Genomic DNA, 17,483 nt, shown 5'->3' with positions numbered 1-17,483 from the left:
CCCTGCAGGTCTTGAATTCCAAGGTCGCTTCTCTCCCTGCCGGAGATCGTTCCACCGAAGGCCGACCGGGACGACGCGTTACCGTCTCCTTAACCGGCCCGGATTTTATGCAAGGGCGGTCAAAGTCCCTCCGGTCCCGGGGTTCTGTGCTCGTAAAAGGCCCCCTATCTCCATTCTTGGGGGATGTCAACCTCTGTGTGGGGGAACTGTTGCACTGGTTCAGCCTTCTAATAGGGGCAAGAATCGGCTGGGTTCGAGGAAGTATAAAAATTCCTGGGGCGTCGCTCGGGTCGCAACAAGGCCAAAACCTCAAGCTGGTCTCTACACACTTACAAGAGGGAGAAAGACGACACACAGTTACAAGAGAGCGAGTGAGAAGGGTACACAAAAGAAAGAAAGAAAGAAAGAAAGCATGGCGCAACCAAACAACCCGAACAAAAGCTACACGCAGGGCCACTCCAACTACACCGTGGCGACGCACCTGACGCGCACGGCCGAGTCGGACGCCGGCTTCCTGCTCGCCCACATCAAGACGACGGACCACATCCTCGACGTGGGCTGCGGGCCCGGGACCATCACGACAGGACTGGCCAGGTACGCTAGCGCAGGTGCGACCGTGGGCATCGACATCTCCGCGGAGGTGCTGGAGAAGGCCAGAGCCGTGGCGGCGGCGGCAGAGACCAAGATCCCCGACTCGGGCCCCGGCAGCGTCGTGTTCCAGGAGGGCAACGTGCTCGAGCGGCTCCCGTTTGCGGACGAGACGTTCGACGTCGTCTTCGCGTCCCAGGTGATCGGGCACATGGTGCCGCTGGACCTGGCGTGCCGTGCGCTGGGCGAGATGCGCCGCGTGCTCAAGCCCGGCGGCGTGCTGGCCACGCGCGACGGCGCCGAGCAGCACTTCTACCCGCGCGCCTCGGGCCTCGATCGCCTGTGGGTGCAGAACGCGGCGCGCGCTGTGCGCCACGGCGTCACGGCCGATAACGTTGACGATGTCGACTCGCCCGCCACGAGCATGCCCGCCCTGCTGCGCAGCGTGGGCTTCGACACCGACGACGCCCGCAAGGTCCGCATCGGCGCCGGGGCCTCCGTCTTCGCCGGCCCCGAGACCAGGAAGTGGCTGGCCTGGCGCGCCGCGGGCCAGTTGAAGCAGGGCGACCTATTCCGCCAGAGCTGGCTGGACGCGGGCATCACCGAGGACGAGATCCAGCAGACTCTGGACGCCGTCCACAAGTGGGCTGAGACCGAAGACGCCTGGATGGCCGGGATACAGTGCGAGATGCTCGCGTGGAAGTAAAAGACCAAAGCAGAGGAGGAGGAAGAGTCTGAGGGCTGTTTGCGACCTCTCCGTAGATCTATCCGTCGACTCAGGACACTTACAGACGATGTCGCAAACTCCTCGCACATGGCAATTAACTTGCTTGGCTACATTATACCCAGGAACCAAATGAGATGTTTATAGAAAATGTGCCCGAAACCAAGAGCTGGGACGGTGTCATCTGTTTGAATAGAGCCTGCAAGTCTGATTCTTTCTCCTTGGGAGAAAGAGGAATAATGTGCTCTCATTGCCTTTTCTAGTCTTGTGCATAATCTATACACCTGGAGATTCTTCGAGGATGGACACACATTTCAACTACCCCATCCTCTGTTCTATCAAGTACCTGGAGAAGAGTCGTTTGCCTCCCAGTTCTTGCGCCGACAGTAAATAAAGGTCCGACGCTCGTGCTGACCTTCGAGAACAACAAAAGCCGTAGGCATCTAGTCCCGGCCGATACCACCCAACCTGACCCTGTTCAAACGGCCCCTCCTTCTAATCGTCCGTTCATATCTCGACGAGAGGGGCCTCTATACCTGCATTTTGCGGTGCCTGGGTCTTTCCTAAAGTCGTGACCACCTTGGTAAAGTACTGAGCCACGAAACCCTCGGTGTAATAGCTGTGATCTGAACTGTGATCGCCGACAAGGTTGTGCGCCAGCTCATGACAGAGGATCACCCACCAGTAGACAAAAGCCTCACTGTATCCATCTTTCCCCGCTGTGGCCATGCTTCGCTCATGCAGTTGTTCAAAATACCGATAATTGCAGAATATGCTTCCGTTCCTGTTGAAGCCGATGGTCTTTCCCGATGTTTCGAAAAAGATATTCAGCGTGCGTGGGCTGAGGGAAAACACTTCTCCTATCGATTTCAGAAGGCCGGCAAATGCCGTTAGCCCAGAAGAGTGCTGTTGGAGGAATTGGGAGGAGTTGCCCGCAGACGAAGGCGAGAGAAAGCACTGGATACCATCCTTGATCTCGGCGACAAAAGTGAGATCATGGGCAGGGTGCTCGTCGCAGTAGGATTTGGTCTCTTGAAGGACATTGGTTTCTCCACGACTGAATAACCCCGAGGAGTTGTGAGCACGGGACTTTTTGATGGCAGTGAGAAGATTCTCGCGGAGTTGATGGGGAGCGGTGACTGGTGATCCAGCCGACCTGGTCTGACCACTCTGTTGGTCGTATTGATAGGGAGGAGGGAGGTCAGCCGTTTCACCGCCTGTGATCGCTCGAGGCTCATCTTCACTGCGACCGAGCATCTGTTGGATGTGACGGTTGTTCCCGAGTCCAAGTTGACGCGACAGATTGGAAAACAGATTACGACCATGCTTCCGCATGTCCTCATTGCCAACTGGAGCGGGCGTGCTGGGTTCCGGACCTGCCAGCGCTCTACTGTCGGGTGAGTCTGGAAACCCACCGGGGACATAGTTGCGTGGAGCTTTATCCTTAGCAGCTTGCTCTTGAGACGCTCGCCACGCCCTTTCGTCCTCTTCAATCCTCTTTTGTTGCTCCTCAAGTTCTTGTTGTCTCTTACTCTCAGCAAGCCGAGCCTCTGCCGCCTTCTGTCGCAGAATGCGAGAAACATTGAAACCTCGTGCGCGGAGGTCAAGCAAGTCTGTCTTCAACAACATTTCTAGAGTGATCGCAGAATGTAATTTGGGTCTCGTAAGCAAGATGTGGACCAAAGCCTGGCTGACTTGATAGAGGTCTGGCTTTGCACCTGTAATCCACAAGGTGTACTCTCTGTTGACCGCTGTGATTACAGCCGTCCGCTTTTCCGTGTGACTGACGTTTCTTCCACGCAATGATCTTCTCAAAGAGATGGATGACACGAGCTGGACTTGGAGATTCTTCTCCAACCACTTTGCGTCGTGCTTGATGGTGTCTGGTGGCTGCTCATGTAGGAATAGCGTCGATCTTTCCAATATCTGTTTCTGCAATTTCTCTGCGGGCTTCTGGTCGTGCGCTCTAGGGCCGTGTCGAGCGGCCTCTTCCACTAGAGAGCTGAGCAATGGGGATCCTAGTGCAAAGTAAAAGTCCTCGAGACTTTCTTCCTGGGGTGCTGCTAGGATGCTTGCCTTGAACAGGTTGTAGTTGATGTAATCGTCAATGATGATAGCATCTTCGGCACTGCATAGTTGAAATTCGCGGATTCCCAGGGCCTCTTCCTCGTCGAGATTATCGGAATCGTCGGCTGAGCCCGTCCGCTTCTCTGCCGACGACGCCGCTGGGGGAAGTTCCCTGCTTGCAAGAAGGAATGGTGCCTTCTTCATCTCTGCCCAGAGGTCTTTGTTCCTCTTCAGGGTTTTAGCAGCTTCAGCCATGCTCCGGAGCAGTGCCATGTATTTTTCGGCATTGCGGAAAGTTGCAGAAATCCGCGCAGGCTCCCTCACAAGGATCTGTGCAATTTCTAGTTTAGAAGGCTCTTGCTTGGAACCGCATCTGATGAGAAACGAGTTCGCTTCAGCGCCGAAATCGACATAATGGAAGATCTCCCCGAACGCCTCACTTTCGCCTAGAAAACAGGTTCGAGGTGATGTGTGAAGCTTGGGTGCCGACTTCTCCTTGTTCTTGGGAAAGATGGGAATAAAATCCATGACATTCAGTCTCGACACGGTGTGAGTGTTGATCTCTGCTAGCCGGCCCGCGAAATATGTAAAGATAGCCCGAGCATCGTGGAATGTGACTGGTGGTCTTTTAGAAAGGATGTTGATGCAGAGATCCATGGGTGGATGCTCCCTAACGCCGAATTTCGTGGCATGTGGAATCCAATCTCGTTTTAGGATATCAAACCCGAGTAAAGCAGCGCCTTCATTCGCAAAGCACTGCGTTGGAGTTGCAAGTTGGTCGGGCTTGTTCTCAAGCGGCAAGAACGGAAGCATGATGCTCTGATAATCAAACAAACCATAGCCATGAGCGTGGTGGTGCGACAAGAAATACGCCAGCGCTCTATCTCGGCGGTCAAGATCATATTTGGGTCCTTTCTTGCCCGCCTCCGCCATGATCTGGATCAGTTCCGGGACCAGAGGCGTGGTGCGTAGACCGAGCGCGTTCAAGAACTTTCCTTCGGGCGTGTTACTTCGGTAGGGGCCGGGCCAAGCCAGGACAGGGAGCCCGAGTTCGCGCAGATCGTGCCGTGGCTCGAACAGCTCGCTTACTCTGTAGCGTTCTGTAGACTCGCCTCCGTCCTTGCCCTTGAGCTGGCTGGGACAGATAGGGGTGTTTTTGAGCTTTTGTATATCGGCCGAGGGGATGTCGTCACGTACAGAAGCCAGATATTTGATCAGATCGACGTGACTCCACTGTGGCTTCGCGCTGCCAACGGTTTTGGCGGATTTGGGTTCCAGTGCCAACAGTCGCTCGAAGACCACTCCCAACTCCACGGTCTTGCGCACTCCCAGGGCCAGCAAGAACTTGTCCTTGACACTCCCAAGACCTTCGATTATCGCCAAATCATCGAATAGCTTGACACTCGGAAAATAGGCGTCACCCGGCTTTCTCATCCCAAATTTCGTTGGGATAACTGTGTGCTTGACGAGTAATTCTACCAACGAGGACTTCGAGGGTTGGCTGAGCGAATCCCATTGTTTCGAAAGGAGAGGCAAAACCTGCGAGCTGAATTCTGCAGATTTTGTCATGTCCTGGTTTTCGGCAAGGACTTGACGATTTCCAGATTGAGCGATAAGCCAGCGTACCCATGTCACCAATTGCAGCTCCTCCCATCCGAGGCTTTCTAGCTCGTGCTTGCCCATGCCCTTTGTGAACTTGAAAGGCATTACTGACGGAGGGACTGGGAAGTCGACGGGTGTTCGGCTGGGGTTCAAGAAATGACGGATTTCTCCGAGTTGAAGAAGTGGCCTTCTGTTTCCCTCCGGGCTGTCGTCGTTTGCTACAGCGACCGCCAGTAGATTTGATATGGTAGGCTTATCGAGTTTTCCCCGGGTTGCTTGTTTTGTGAGCCAGCTCAAAAACTCGGCCACTTGCGCAGTGGTTAGAGGACTCGACTCGAGTGCAGATTTGATGTCGGTCACGGTGACTTCAGTTAGGAGACCGAAGTCGACCAGCTTGGACACCAACACATTGGCTTCAGAAGCCAATTTTTCGGGAAGAATGGGAATACCTTCCATGAAACTCAGATCCTTGGGAGCGATACGGACGTCGTGAGTGGGAAGGACTCCGCATGTGGAAACCACCTCAATGGATGCTTTCTTACTGCATGTCCAGAAAGCATCTTCAAGGAGCTGGCCGATCGAAGCTGAAGGTGTTGACTCTTTAAAGGTAAAATTCTTGAATGTAGTGATTGCCTCGTCCAAGAAAGGATTCACTTCTTCCATACGGATCTTGGATCTGCCATTGGCTTCTCGAAGGGTCTTTTCCTTGAGCTCTTGCATCTCACAGGACCATGCAACGCGGCAGACAATACCGGCAGCACGAAGCATCTCCATGTTCCACGTCCTCACATATCTGGCGTTCAAATCGATAGACTCGCGTTCAACGGTTGGAATGACAGAGGGCGCGGAAATGTGTGCGCTCAACCCAGTCGTCTGATGCGTGGGAAAGCCAATGAATATCTTACCACCCCTGCTTGGCAGGACCGTGCCAAAGACATCACCGGCAGCGGACGCCTTCGCAAGGCTGGCATCCTCTATATAGGGAGCAGTCAGGATGGCGAGTTTGGTGAACTTTGGAGGTGGTTTCTTGGTTGCCCGTTCCAGCTCTTCATTGAATTTCTGGCCTGTAAATGTCTTGATGGTGGCCGTGTTCACATTCAGAAAGACCGTGGCAGACACTTTCGTCGCCAACTGATCAGCCTCGACCGAGCGATCAGGTCTTACTTCTGTCTGGCTCTCGTCCTGGACTGTTCCCGCCAGCCGGGAGAAGAATTTGCGGAGGGAGGGAGCCGAGTCTTTCTCGGTTGACCGAACCGTGTCCCTTGTGGCTTTCCAGCCAATGACGCTCATCCACTGGCCATCAATCTGTGCAATTTCTTTGGAAACCTTTGTAATTTTCATGAAGCCCTCACTCGTTTTGGGCTCAATGTCCCGAGGGACTGGTACGTCGTAACTCGGGGATGTCTTCTTCTGCAGGGACACCAACTTCCACTCGTCGAGCCAAAGCTCTATATTTTCTAGTCCAACGAAGGTCAGACTGTTCGCTAGAAACTGTGCCAGAGGTAGCAAAGGAGGGACCGGAGATGTGGTGTCCCGGTAGTCTAGGACGAAGTTTGTGTCTGTGGAGGACTCGGTGTCTGGTAGTTGTAACCGCCGCGTGAACAACGAGTTGTTCTTCCAAAAGAATGCCATTGCCTCCTTTCCGGAGGAGACGAAAGGGTTCTCGCAGTCTGCGAACGTGGAATAAAACCCAACCCCAAATGCACCAATTTTGGTCTCATCTGGGTTTCCCTCTGCAATTCGCTTCAACCTGTTCCAGTCATTCTCGTTGAATGGCTGTCCATTGTTTGTCACGACCAGTCTCTTTAAAGTATGATGTAGCACCGTATGCCTCAAAAGACTTGATGTTGAGGAATCAGTGGGGACAGGAACCGTGGCTGAGGGCAGCGTCTCGAACTTGATAGTGATCTTTGTTGCTGATGCATCTGCCGCGTTCTGCAACAACTCTCGCAACACAGTCCATTCTCCAGAATACCTAGCCAACACTTTGTCAATCAAAGCCCTTGTGTTGACTGTTACAGCCTCCTCATCGGCGCCTGACCGCAGCGTGCGCGCACGCAGTGCATCGAAGTCCATTGTGCCACCAGGTATTTCGACTGTCAGCTCAAGCGAACAGTTCTGGGTGTAGGAAGACCAGAGAGACAAGCGGCGGGGTTGGAGCAGCGATGTAGGTTTCGGGGTCCGTGCTGAGAAGGCTTGGTGGTGATGAATGTCATCGATGTGAATGGATGACCCGCATGGAGGACATTTCTTAGGACAAAGCCTATAAGGGAGGAATTAGTGCGACTAGGTGATACCGACGGAAGATACGTAGGAAAGGCGGAGAAGGATAGAGAAACAGTGGTTGGTGTTTTGAACGACTCATGCAGGAGGGCAACAGAATGTCTACGCGAGGCTGCAACAAGGCTGACGTCGATGGGGTTACGAGTTCCCGCGTAAGGAGCCGCAGGCAGCGTTGTTCGCCACCGCGACGAGGCCCCGAAGAACAACCGGGGCTATTATGACGGCCAATATAGGGGGTCCCGTTCAGGAGGAGGGACCATTAGGCATGCCTTGCGATTGGGCAGGTAGTCGCTTACCTAAGCCTGGAAACCTCATCGCCATCGTCTGGTATCATCAACCTCATCCTCCATACAACGCCTCCTGTGCCTCTTGAAAGCGTTGGATATACCTTGTCTTACCGCCATTGGTGTTGTTGAGTACAGAAGGACCGGACTCGAACCTCTTCATACGGTCTCCTGTGTCACTGAGGCGATTCCACGTCCATCCATTGCCACCATGTCATCATGGGCTACCACCCTTTCCTACCTACAGCTGCTGCACAGGTCAACGTGCTATGTATTCCTGCTGGGCCGATAACGCCAGATCGTTTCCAGGAATTTATCAAATCTTTACAGAATGCTGCGACTGTGGAGCGTCGAGTCGTGGACTCCTCTGCCTCTCCTGAAGGTACGCACAAACAGCTGCTCTCACGGGTATAAAACTCATATTGGCTGTTAGCTGCAAACGCGTCCGCTGCAGGAAATGGGTGTATCTTTTACGACATCTCAGCAAATCAACAAATAGGACGGCCGCACCTTTTTCCTTTCGAGACGAACTCGCGTTGCCAGGTGCTCCTGGGACTGATTGATGGCGAAAGAGTTATAAATGAACCAGCCCGTTCCTCAGAAGCAGATGGCGCGAGTTTGGCGGGCGTCTCTGCCACGCTTGACTCTATCAGAGCCGGGTTCGAGGAGCAGCTGCCCTCAAGCCCAGGCTTGGTCGTTCGCCGTCTTGTTTTCTGTGGTCCAGAACCTCCAGCCTCTCTCCCCAGTGACATTCTCAGCATGTCAGACTCTGATGTTGAGAGTGCCTCCCACGCGGTAATGGGCACTATTTCACGGCAATTCCTTCACGGCGTCGAATTGATACTTAATGACTTCAAAGGTCAGCCAATCAGTATGGTGCCAGGTGCTACCTCACAAACTCCTCGACGCGCTGGCACATCTCCCACCCCAGGGGACAGAAACTCTACGCCCGTATCCACAAAGTCTCCAAGCCCGTTGCCGACTTCGATTGGCTCGGACCAGCAGGTAATCTTCCTTCTGCCGCCTGATATAAGCGTCTGCTAAACGGTGTTTAGAGCGACACATCAAGGGGGCGGTTCAATATTATTCGAGGCATGTTCCGGCTCCAATGTGGCTCGTGGACGGAGGCAATGAACTACCTCGCCGAAGGGGCCGCTATAGCTCAAAATGGTCAAGACCATCTGTGGCATGCAAAGGCCTTGGAACACCTCCTCATCTGCATGCTCCTTCTGTCATGGTCCGAAATGAGTTTTACTGTGCCGCAAATCTGTCGCTCTCTACCTAATAGGAGCGGAGCATTTCAAGCTGAGGTTGCGCCAAAGTCAGGCGGCCCTCTAAAGACATTGGCCCTGTTGCTACCGCCAATGGTTGAGACAGTGCTTGAACTCTATGCCAAAGTTGCAAATCTGGACCTGGGTGGGTCTTTGCAAGACGTTTTGAGAGAGTGTCGTGTCAGGCTTGTGAACATGCTTGTTTATGTGAAGCGCGCTGGGGGTGTATTGAACAAACAGGGCTTAAATCAGATTGTGGCGGGCGGCAGTTTGATGCCTGAGAACTCAGAACACGCCAATGGAGAGACTGTTGCCATCTCCAAAGCTGGGCTTGCCAATATCCTGATTGAGACGCTTCAAGAAGCTCAATCGAGCAGGAATTTATCACACCATACGAGTATCCTGGTTGCAGTCGCCGCGAGTCTATCCATATTGGGGTTGGATCGCAAACATGCCTTCTATCTCAAGCAGCTCATGCAACAATTCGCCCCAAGGCTGATCGAGGCGAGGAAAATCGGTGCCTCCGAGGCCGGGATTCATCCAGCAGCTGGGCTGCCACCTCTTAACACTGCCCTCCTGGGTATCCTCCCGGAGATGATGATTGGCACCAGAGCTATGCTGAACCTGGCGGCTGGAGCATACGGCGTACCTCTGCCACCAGTTCCCCCACCAGCACAGAGGATTCCTGCTGATATCGATAGCATCCACAATAGAACGAGACTGTGGGCAATCGAGCACAGCTCTGGGGACGTCATGCTGAAACTAGAAATGCTGCGAACGTGCGTGACTGTTTGCGAAGCGTTGCCCGATGTCCCCGCCGGGCTCCATTTCACGTCGACCATATTGCGTGATGCAAAACAAATCATCACCATGCCCAAGTATTCAACGGATGCGGTTCCCTTGGTCTCTGCAGAAGAGCAAGTACGCCTTCTCGACAGTCTCAAACGCGCCGTTTCAGCAGCCTCGCGGTTGGGTGCCGAAGGGTGCCGTGCTGAATACTGGGATGATTTCCTCGTCCGAGATGTTCAAGTTTTGGAACAAGGCTCTTTTGCGAAGCTTATTGCACACAAGCCTAGCGACCTCAGCATCCGTGGGAGTGGCCTTGTCGAAACGGTGCGAGATCCATTCATATACAATCCTTTCGCGAAAGACAAATCCGTTGCAGCTGCTCCCGTACTGGTAGCTGGGGAGCTAGCTACATTTACAGTCCTCCTGCAGAATCCGCTTGAAGTGGGCATCGAAATCGAGGAGATCAGCCTGCTGAGCGAAGGATGTGATTTCACTCCCTCACGCCACAGTATCGTGATGGGTCCCTTCTCGACCCAGATCTTCACCCTCAGCGGCACCCCGACAGGAAGCGGCGATTTACAAATCATCGGGTGCAGAGCAACCGTGCGCAATTGCTATGAGCAGGACTTCCTCATTTTCCGTGATGATTGGAAACTCGCTGTGATCCCGAAGCAGAATGCGCTTGGAAGAGTCAAGTCTAGAAAAGCGCAGGCTGCTGACAATGATGGGTCCTTGCTGAGTGCCGGTTTCCCGTTGGATCTACCCGAAGCATCACCCTTGAAGCTTCGGGTCATCGGCTCTCAGCCTCAGCTTGTCGCAAGATCCGACAGCCTGGGTGATCCTGCCATTATGCTGCTGGAGGGGGAGCGACGTGTATTTGATCTCACGCTCATCAATGAAAGCCAGACCGTGGCAGCAGATTTCGTCCTTGTCACTACAGAAGACTCTGTCACCTCCAGGTTGCAAGAGGCCCTCACGAACAAAGACCTCAGCCCTGCGGAAATGTACGAGATCCAGAACCAGCTCACTGTACACCCGGCTGTGTATATCACGGATCAGCGCGATGAGATATCCTCCAAGATCTTAGAGGCTGGCCAGAGCATTGCATACAGTGTGACGATTTTTGGGCGAGCAGGCCTCGTGAGTGCCGCTGTACAAGCCAACTATGCGTACCTTGGATCACCCTCGTCCGAAGTAAAAGGAACATTCTATACCAGACAAATCCGGTTTCCCATCTCTGTCACAGTCAATGGCTGTGTGGAAATACCACGATGCAATATCTATCCGATCCACAGTGACTTCAGCTGGAGTCCTGGTCCAAGTGCAGATGAATCAAGGAAGATAGCCGGAAATGATCGAGGCAGGGGGCCGAGCGTATCTATGCTATCCAATTGGCTCAAGTCTCGACGTGATGCCAGCCAATACTGCATGTTGTCGCTGGATCTCCGGAACGTCTGGCCACAGCCCCTTCACATTGAACTGCAAGCTCGGAAGCAGAACTTCGAATACTCTGCCGACGATCAGCTCTGGGAGGATGCGTATTCAGTGACCGAGACACTGCAACCAGGCCACGTCAGCCGGGTGATTTTGCTGGTTCCTCGCCTTTTCATTCAGGACCCTCATGCACCAATTCCGAACCTAGATGTCCAGAAGCAATTTGTGGTAACGACATCCAACCTGAGCGCAGAGGCAGAAGCGGCCAGCCGAGAGTCGTTCTGGTACCGCGAAGAGCTACTAAAATGCCTACGAGGCACGTGGCGGGAAGAAGGCTCAGGTAGACATGGAGAGATTGACCTGAGAAAAGGTGTCAGATTGAGTCCACGGATGGTGGACGCCCTTAAAGTCGAGCACGTCGAAATCGATTTCGCCCTCAAACCGCACGAACATTCTCAAGATATAGACGGCACTGGAGGCACAGCCGTGACACAGATCGGAAGATCACATTTCGTCGTCCAGACCGAGGTATTCGCAACCCTTTCGGCCACAATCCGGAATCACACGCAAGAGCCGCTGCGTCTACTCCTTCGCCTCCAGCCTGCTCTTCGGTATCAACCTCATAACATCGCCCTGGATCTAACGAAGCGGTTCCTCTGGACGGGAGTACTCCAACGTGCCCTGCATCCCGCCATTGAGCCCGGAGGTACTTGTGTAGCTAACCTCGGTATCGTCACACTTGCTGACGGGGAGTATGAGATCAACGCCTCTGTGGAAGAGATCTGCCGTAACCGTCCGCAAGATACCACCAAGGTGTCGGAGGTGCCGGGCGCCAAAATCGAAAGACGGATTTGGCATGCCAGATCGCCTTGTCTGATCGATGCTATCCGGGTCGAAACCCCCAACCTCCAAACCTCAGAGAACTGATAGAACAAGGTCAATAATCTGAGAAAAGACATCTCGCTCGAGCTCGACTTTGGCGAGCCCTAGTCCAAGCATGAGGCTACGGCGTTCGTCAGGCGTCTTGGTGATGATTGCATCAGCAATTTGTGAAGCGTACAGGTGGCCCATGGCTTCACGCTCAGTACCACCAGCACCCAGCAGTGTTCGCGGCGAAAAGCGAGTTGACGGTAGCAAGGCATCCTCTCCAGAGCGCCCCGTCTGGAAGTAAGGGTCCGAGTGTGTAGGGTTGTCGCTCAAAAGTGGCACAGTGATCTGGTGGGCCAATTAGCACGTTTACCCAGAATATCAGCTAGCACCCCCTTGGGGGAGATGTACCCATTGACCGAGTTTTCCGTTCTGAGTTATTGTGATCATGATTTTGTCGGCGAACGAGATGTACATGACATCGGTTTTTACACCGTTTACCTCTTTTGCCGCCTGCTTTGTAGACGCGGGGAAAGGGATTGTGACCTTTGTGTCGTCGTCCATGTCTGCCATACTGTAATCTTACGGTGAGTCTGTGCTCTGCTAGAAGGACCCAGGTCCCCTGAAATGAAGGAGGGTATCAACCATGTAGAGTCTGTTGAGCCTGAAGTTCGAAAGACCTCACGTGACGTCGACATCTTCACCGCCTTCCATTAGTGCTTTACCGCCCACGATTTTCTGCCGGGATTTCATAACAATTTCCATGCACCAACAACGATGCGAAGAAATTGTACGACCAGTCTGACAGGGAGAAGCCTCATGACTACCAGGATTGGAGACTCGTGATTGACATGCCTCGCTTCGTTCCTCGCCAGCGGAAGCACAAAGTGCTCGCCCGCGAAAAGGCGCAAGCTGGACCGTCTGCGACCGACCCCGCTGCACCACAATCCAACCAAGAAATTATCGTCCCGCAGAGCAAGGCAGAGAGGGAGGCGAAAAGGCAAAAATTGAGAGAAGAACTGAGATCCCAGCAGACACGTATCTCGAGCAAGAAACAGAAGAGATTGGACAAGTACATCGACAACAAGCTGAGGAAGGATGAGACTCTAGACCTGTTGCAGAAGTTGGAGCAAGAGAAGGAAAAGTACGAGGCTGTGGTTGCAAAGAGCTCTGGGAATCTGGGCAAGCGTACGTTTGGCGAGTTTCGGAGTGATTCAGGGCCAGGTCCAAAGCGTCAAAAGCAGAAGATCTTTGAGGTGCCGGAGGAGTCTGACGTCGACAGCGAGGACTCCTTCGAGGCCGAGCACAGGGAAGCCTTTGTTGAGACGAAGAACGCAGAGAAGCCGGTGGTGCCACTTGGAAGACCTCATCTACAGGGAAGTGGCCTTGCGCAGCCGTTGGCGCTGGATGAGAATGGATTGCCTATCATACAGTCTCGCAAAAGCAAGAAACGGGCCAGACCCCGCGATGACGAGGTTCCCGTGGAGTTACCCTGGGAAGGCTTCGACTCTGAGCCGAGTATAAAGGAGCAAGATTCGGACGAAGAGGATTCAGAGGAGGGAGAAGGCAGAAGTTCTGAAATTTCGGATTCATCGAGCAACCCAGAGGATACTTTAGAAGAAGAAGATACAGACATGTCCGATGCCGAAGAAGAGGAAGATGGTAACGAAATAAAACCAAGGAATTCGGCCTTCAAAGCATGGGCGACCCAGCAATTAAACCAATCCATCGGATACACGCCATCCTATACGACGGGCGAAGGACAACTATTACCCGTGCCCAAACCCGCCACAAAATCAGATACCCAGCCTCCAAAACCACCCACAGCAGCTCCGGAGCGGAATCCTGTACCTAATCGAAAAGCTCACGCTGTGCATGTCAGTCGACCTCAGGATATACAAGAATCCCGGTCTCAACTGCCCATTCTCCAACGAGAACAGGAAATTATGGAAGCCATCCACAATAACCCAGTTGTGATCATCAAGGGCGATACCGGGAGCGGGAAAACTACACAGACTCCGCAATTTCTTTTCGAGGCCGGCTACGGGGCGCCCGAAGGACCAACACCGGGCATGATTGGAATCACCCAACCCCGTCGTGTTGCTGCTGTCAGTATGGCAAAGCGGGTCAGTACTGAGCTAGGGGAACATGGCCACAAGGTGGCATATCAGATCAGGTTTGACAGTACGGTGTCGACAAACACGGCTGTAAAATTTATGACAGACGGGATCTTACTGCGTGAACTCTCCGAGGATCTGCTGTTAAGAAAATATTCCGTGATAGTTGTCGACGAGGCTCATGAGAGGAGCGTCAACACGGACATCCTGATTGGAATGCTGAGCAAAATCGTCCCGGCGCGGATGCAGAAGAGTCAATTCAATCCGAATCCAACGCCACTCAAATTGATCATCATGTCTGCTACGCTCAACATCGGCGATTTTCTTCACGAGAAGCTCTTCTCAGCCGCGCTACGGCCTCCCATAGTTGAAGCCGAAGGACGCCAACACCGTGTAACAACACACTTTGCCTTGAGATCACGAGCAGATTACGTGGAAGAGGTGATCGAAAAGGTCAGACGAGCTCACCGGAAACTTCCCAGAGGCGGCATTCTTGTTTTCTTGACTGGCCAGAACGAAATCAAGCAAGTCGGCAACCGACTGAATGCACTCCTGGCTCAAAGAAATGACAGCAGGACCACGACAAACACACCTCGGGTGGAAATTGCTGCGACTGAAGCGCCCCTCGAGGTTGAGGATTTCGAGTTCGGCCCTGTGAAAGTGCAAGACGCGGAGGACGATTTCGAGATGGAAATTTTGACGCACTCAGAAGATGAAGCGGAAGAGAAGGAATTCGAGATTTCAGATGATGAGGACGATGCTGGAGACGAGACAACCCTTCCACAAGCTCGTGGGCATTCGAGTTCAAAGGATCCATACACCTCTGTTCACATTCTCCCTCTCTACTCCCAACTACCCACCGCCGAACAGCTAAAGGTGTTTGAGCCACCTCCTCCTGGGGCGCGGCTGATCGTTCTTGCAACCAACGTCGCAGAAACAAGTTTGACCATTCCTGGTATACGCTATGTCTTCGATACTGGTCGCAGCAAGGAACGTAAATACAATCTCGACACGGGAGTCCAGAGCTTCGAGATCGACTATATCAGCAAAGCCAGCGCTCAGCAGCGTGCGGGTCGTGCAGGCCGCACAGGGCCCGGTCACTGTTGGCGGCTGTACTCATCAGCAGTGTATGAGCAATTCTTTCCCGATCATACAGAGCCCGAGATCTTGAGGGCCCCCGCGGAGAGCGTGGCACTGCAGTTGAAGGGGTTCGCCTATCCACGGCCGATCGCTGAATTTCCGTTCCCGACACCACCAGCCGCGCAGACACTGGACAAGGCAGAGCAGCTGTTGAAGAACCTTGGTGCATTGACCGTGAGCGGGTCGATCACAGGCCTGGGCAAACGATTGTCGATGTATCCACTCTCTCCTCGCCTCGGTAAGATTCTGGCAGCGTGCGTCCGTGAGACAGACTTGGTTTGGCACATCCTTGCACTCGTTTCTGCTATAGCGGTGCCGGAAATCTTTATCACAGAAGGTCAACTCAACCTTACCGATGACAAGAACGCAGCAACAGCCTCGTCAGCGCACGGTCAGAACAATGGTGATGATGACGACGAGCAGGAAGTGTACACATTCGAGAAACAGCAGGAAGACGACCGTCGTGAGAAGCTCCGACAAGAGTATGGTCGTGCCCGCGCGACGCTGAGCAAGAACGACAAAGCCTCGGACGCGATGAAACTCCTTACTGCAGCCTCGGTCTATCTCGACAGCTCTCCATCTGGTCGGGAGACCCTGTGCAAGTCACTCTTCCTCCGTTCCAAAGCCATGGCCGAGGTCGCTCAACTGCGTGATCAGCTGGAACATCTGGTACTCATGAACCACCGCAGCTCTATCACCAGAGCCACCATCTCGCAGTCCCGAAAGACCAAGATCTCCTCGAGCAAAGTGGCGACGCGTATCAACACGATCGTGGCGTCTGGGTATATTGACCAGATCGCCATCCGCTACGACAAGGCGCCGCAACCACCATCTGACTGTCCAGCGAAAACCCCGCGCCGGACGATCGACGTGCCCTATCTTCCCCTGGTCCCCCTGCACGACCACCCGTCCGCTCCGCTGCACGAGAAAGCCGTGTTTATCCACCCATCGTCGGTCCTCGCGCGGGCCAACGTCAAAGACCTGCCCGAGTACATCTGCTACAGCCACCTGCAACGTGCGCAGGCCCACACAATCACACCGTCGCCCTCGCAGCACCGCGACGCTGACAAGAAAATCCCCAAGACGCGAATGTTCCCGCTCGCGCCCCTCACGTCGGCGCAGCTGGCGTTTATTGCCAGGGACACGGCTCTCATCAACTACGGCAAACCTGTGCCCCGGACCAAGATCGATGAGTTGCCAGGTTCGCCGCGTAGGAGGGAGTGCTGGGTCACGGTGGACGTGCGCGCCAGTGCCGTCACGTCGGGTGCCGGGGGTGTTCTGGCCTGGCCTCTCCCGCCGGTCAAGGTGAGGCAGGTCATGGACGTGAAGAGCAAGACGGGCTGGAGGGTCGAGCAGGTGTTGTAGGTGCACAAGGGTTTGGGCGATATATCGAGCATGTACTGTACATAAGTACAGGTACCTACGTACCTACCTATCTACATATTACATATGTACATGTACATGTACACACGCTCAACTCCACCTGGTAACCACTCTGTCACCTGTCTGTCCTCTTTTCTTACCTGGCAGCCTGTACCTATACACCTATAGAGGGTGTAGAGATTTCGGCGTCTTCACGCGTCATCACTGATATAATGATACGATACAACATAGAGTGAGAAGCAAATGATAGCCTGTCATCTGGGCTCGTTCTCGCCCGCTTGCATGCCCGCCCGCTTCTGACTGGAATCGTTCGATATGATTTGAGTTGATATGATAGGTATGATGGATTGAATCTTAACTATGTAACGAGTGGTAAGCCCTGACTGACCTGTCTGGTCTGGCTGGCCTTGTTGGCTGTTGCTTGCTGTTGGTATCTCCGTATGTTCTGGGTTACTGTGTTTTGTGGCTCTGTATGTACCTATGGACCTATGAACCCGTGTGAGTGTGTGTGTATGTGCACATACATACATATCTAGCTAAGTACTTGTATGTACTTGCATGTACTGTAGGCACTGGACCGTGTGATTGTGTGATTGAAAATAGAATGTCTGAATCTCTCTTCCAAGAAAAAGAAAAAGCCACGACACACACACATCCCCTTTTTGATAGTGAGTCCCGATTGCCATGATCTGTACAGTGTTGTTGTTGTTTTTTGGGGGGTGCAGATGTCCAGCCGACTATGACAGGTTGTTTTTGGGTAGATTCAAGACTTTTTTTTGTACATGAGTCTTTGATGTCACGCAGATCCCGTTGTGCGCACGCAGGTTTTTTTCACATAATCTCCGACCACACCAGATGATCTCCTTTGCCTCGACCTCTTCCTTTCTCGTCTCTCTTCACATGTCTGCGTGTTGTATTCAACAATGCGATGGTA

General features: G+C 53.4%; 5 protein-coding genes across 5 annotated transcripts; 3 read left to right on the top strand and 2 right to left on the bottom strand.

The window, feature by feature from the left end:
- Positions 1-412: 412 nt before the first annotated feature.
- On the top strand, positions 413-1,294 carry Z517_10853 (uncharacterized protein; the record flags this gene model as incomplete). Its single annotated transcript, XM_013424462.1, has 1 exon — positions 413-1,294. The coding sequence occupies one exon, from the start codon at positions 413-415 to the stop codon at positions 1,292-1,294; it is 882 nt and encodes a 293-aa protein (XP_013279916.1).
- A 525-nt stretch (positions 1,295-1,819) lies between these two features.
- Z517_10852 (uncharacterized protein) lies at positions 1,820-7,057 on the bottom strand (the record flags this gene model as incomplete). Its single annotated transcript, XM_013424461.1, has 1 exon — positions 1,820-7,057. One exon carries the CDS (start codon positions 7,055-7,057, stop codon positions 1,820-1,822), a length of 5,238 nt encoding a protein of 1,745 aa, XP_013279915.1.
- A 710-nt stretch (positions 7,058-7,767) lies between these two features.
- Positions 7,768-11,833, top strand: Z517_10851 (uncharacterized protein; the record flags this gene model as incomplete). The annotated part of the gene is made up of 4 exons (XM_013424460.1): positions 7,768-7,930; positions 7,982-8,553; positions 8,604-11,748; positions 11,802-11,833. 4 exons carry the CDS (start codon positions 7,768-7,770, stop codon positions 11,831-11,833), a joined length of 3,912 nt encoding a protein of 1,303 aa, XP_013279914.1.
- A 124-nt stretch (positions 11,834-11,957) lies between these two features.
- Z517_10850 (uncharacterized protein) lies at positions 11,958-12,482 on the bottom strand (the record flags this gene model as incomplete). Its single annotated transcript, XM_013424459.1, has 2 exons — positions 11,958-12,257; positions 12,321-12,482. The coding sequence occupies 2 exons, from the start codon at positions 12,480-12,482 to the stop codon at positions 11,958-11,960; spliced, it is 462 nt and encodes a 153-aa protein (XP_013279913.1).
- A 278-nt stretch (positions 12,483-12,760) lies between these two features.
- On the top strand, positions 12,761-16,531 carry Z517_10849 (uncharacterized protein; the record flags this gene model as incomplete). The annotated part of the gene is made up of 1 exon (XM_013424458.1): positions 12,761-16,531. The coding sequence occupies one exon, from the start codon at positions 12,761-12,763 to the stop codon at positions 16,529-16,531; it is 3,771 nt and encodes a 1,256-aa protein (XP_013279912.1).
- Positions 16,532-17,483: the final 952 nt, after the last annotated feature.

This window comes from Fonsecaea pedrosoi (assembly GCF_000835455.1).
Source record: "Fonsecaea pedrosoi CBS 271.37 unplaced genomic scaffold supercont1.7, whole genome shotgun sequence".
NCBI classification, from domain to species: domain Eukaryota; kingdom Fungi; phylum Ascomycota; class Eurotiomycetes; order Chaetothyriales; family Herpotrichiellaceae; genus Fonsecaea; species Fonsecaea pedrosoi.
The sequence above is the reverse complement of the archived record's forward strand: the minus strand, read 5'-3'. Positions and strand labels throughout refer to the sequence as shown.